The sequence below is a fragment of the Manacus vitellinus genome, unplaced genomic scaffold (assembly GCF_001715985.3).
Source record: "Manacus vitellinus isolate BGI_N305 unplaced genomic scaffold, ASM171598v3 scaffold_14_pilon, whole genome shotgun sequence".
NCBI lineage: Eukaryota > Metazoa > Chordata > Aves > Passeriformes > Pipridae > Manacus > Manacus vitellinus.
The window spans coordinates 12211749-12213720 of record NW_021939063.1 but is presented as its reverse complement, the minus strand read 5'-3'; the positions used below and the strand labels follow the sequence as shown (position 1 = coordinate 12213720).

The 1972-nt window shown below is 62.9% G+C and overlaps 1 protein-coding gene across 1 annotated transcript in view; it reads left to right on the top strand.

Moving 5' to 3' along the window:
* Positions 1-1972, top strand: part of COL7A1 (collagen type VII alpha 1 chain) — a 28936-nt gene that overhangs the window by 11771 nt on the left and 15193 nt on the right. The window contains exons 37-46 of the mRNA XM_029958340.1: positions 289-360; positions 466-525; positions 632-667; positions 819-899; positions 1042-1077; positions 1149-1193; positions 1293-1364; positions 1514-1558; positions 1654-1680; positions 1762-1803. Coding sequence (XP_029814200.1) covers positions 289-360; positions 466-525; positions 632-667; positions 819-899; positions 1042-1077; positions 1149-1193; positions 1293-1364; positions 1514-1558; positions 1654-1680; positions 1762-1803 — 516 coding nt within the window. The remainder of the gene's footprint in view (positions 1-288; positions 361-465; positions 526-631; positions 668-818; positions 900-1041; positions 1078-1148; positions 1194-1292; positions 1365-1513; positions 1559-1653; positions 1681-1761; positions 1804-1972) is intronic.

Below are 1972 nucleotides of genomic sequence, written 5' to 3'. Positions count from 1 at the left end.
GTCCACCTTTGCCTGTCCCAGCCCCAGGACAGGGAGCAACGGGCAGCACCCAGCATGGTCTCCTCTGCTTCCCCCCCAGGCTCCTATCGTGGCTGGTGTTGGAGGAGAGAAGGTAACCCTGCCCTAGCTGTGCCCTCCTGTCCTCTGGGCATGGCCATGGCCTGGGAGGGGGATTGCACAGCTGGGCATTGACCTGAGGGGATGCTTGTCCTAGTCCCAGGCCTGGCTGTCCACAGCTGCAGTGGGGAAAAAGGGGGTGGTTTGGCATGCTGATTTTGTTTGCTCCAGGGTGACAGAGGATTCCCAGGACCAGAAGGACCTCCTGGCCCCAAGGGCGATACAGGAGATAAAGGTGCCCGTGTGAGTACTGCCTGAGGATGGAAGGCACAGGGCACATAGCACAGACCTCCCTGGACTCACGGTGCCTGTGCCATTGCCCCACACGCTGCATCCTTTTTTGTCTAGGGTGCCCCTGGCCTGAGCATCCCGGGACCAGCCGGTCCCAAAGGCGAGCAGGGCGATCGGGTGAGTCTGAGTGCACCCCAGGGCACTGGCTCATGATCCTGGTCCCTACCCTGGCACGGGGTCACTGAGGTTCCTGGTGACACATGCTCTTCTCTTCAACAACCAGGGTATCGTTGGCCTCACAGGCAGGAGTGGCCCGAAGGTACTGTCACTGCAGGAAGCTCTGCCCTCTATCCATCTGTCCATCCATCCATCTGTCCATCGGACTCTGGAGGGGCTGTGCCTCTTCTCCCCCTGGCAGCCCCTGTGCTGCCCCCATGCTGCCCTGACCTGTTGCCTCTTCCCTTGCCCAGGGCGACCCGGGGGAGCCAGGGGAGAAGGGGGAGCCGGGCCGAGCGGGCACCCCGGGGCAGACTGGGATGCGAGGCAAGGAGGTAGTATGGGGCAAAAGGGAGGTGGGACCAGGGACCATGGGGCACTGTGGCCCCGAGGAGATGAGGGGCTGTCAGGGAGCAGGGGGATGCTGGTGACTTGTGCTTTTCTACCCTGGCCGGTGCCCGCTGACCTGTGCTACAGGGAGAACCAGGAGAGAAGGGTGACGAAGGCACCCCGGTAAGTGAGGGCCCACCAGGACCACTGTCCCCCTCTCCACTGCCCCCCGCTCACCCCCTCTTTCCCCACAGGGTGAAACTGGTCCACCTGGCAAACCTGGAGACAGGGGTCCCCGGGTAAGTGTGGGGCTGGGGGACACCCTGGAGTAGGTGAGATGCCTGTGGCCTTTGGGGTGGCTCCTGCTAATGCACACCCTCCCTCTGCCCTCCAACCAGGGCCTCCCTGGCTACCGTGGCCTCCCTGGGGAGAAGGGTGACCCAGGGGACCCAGGTCCTGAAGGCAGGAACGTGAGTACCCCCTTGTGTGTGCCCACTGCTCCATGGGCACCACCACACCTCACACCCCATTGCCCTGCACCCACACTTACCCCAGGGGTTCCACCACACCACGGGTCCCCCATTCTCTCCCCTTCTCACCCAGTCCCTCTTTCCCACAGGGTAGCCCTGGAGCACCAGGGAACAAGGGTGACCGTGGAGAGCCGGTGAGTGATGCAGGGCCATGTGTGACCCCCACCCCAGAGACAGTCCTGGATCCATGCCAGCTCCTCTTAACCCATTTCCCTTGCCCTTCTTTCAGGGACCTACTGGACCCCCAGGACGAACTGTAAGCTTTGCCCTCTCTTCTCCCTGCCCACGGGCTGCTGCCCTGCCCCGAGTGCTCTGACAGCTCCTCTCTGCCCTACAGGTCGACGTGGGGCTTGGAGGAGTGGGGGAAAAGGGTGAGAAGGTAATGAGTGAGTCCCTGGGATGCTGGTGCTGGGATACCCTTTTCTGTCCCTTGCTGGACTCTGCCTGGGCACTGGGATCATGGTCCATCAAGCCCTCTCTGCCCGAAACAGCCCCTGCCATGTGGAGCTGATGTGCACCACAGCTGAGAGGCACATGGGATCTGGGGG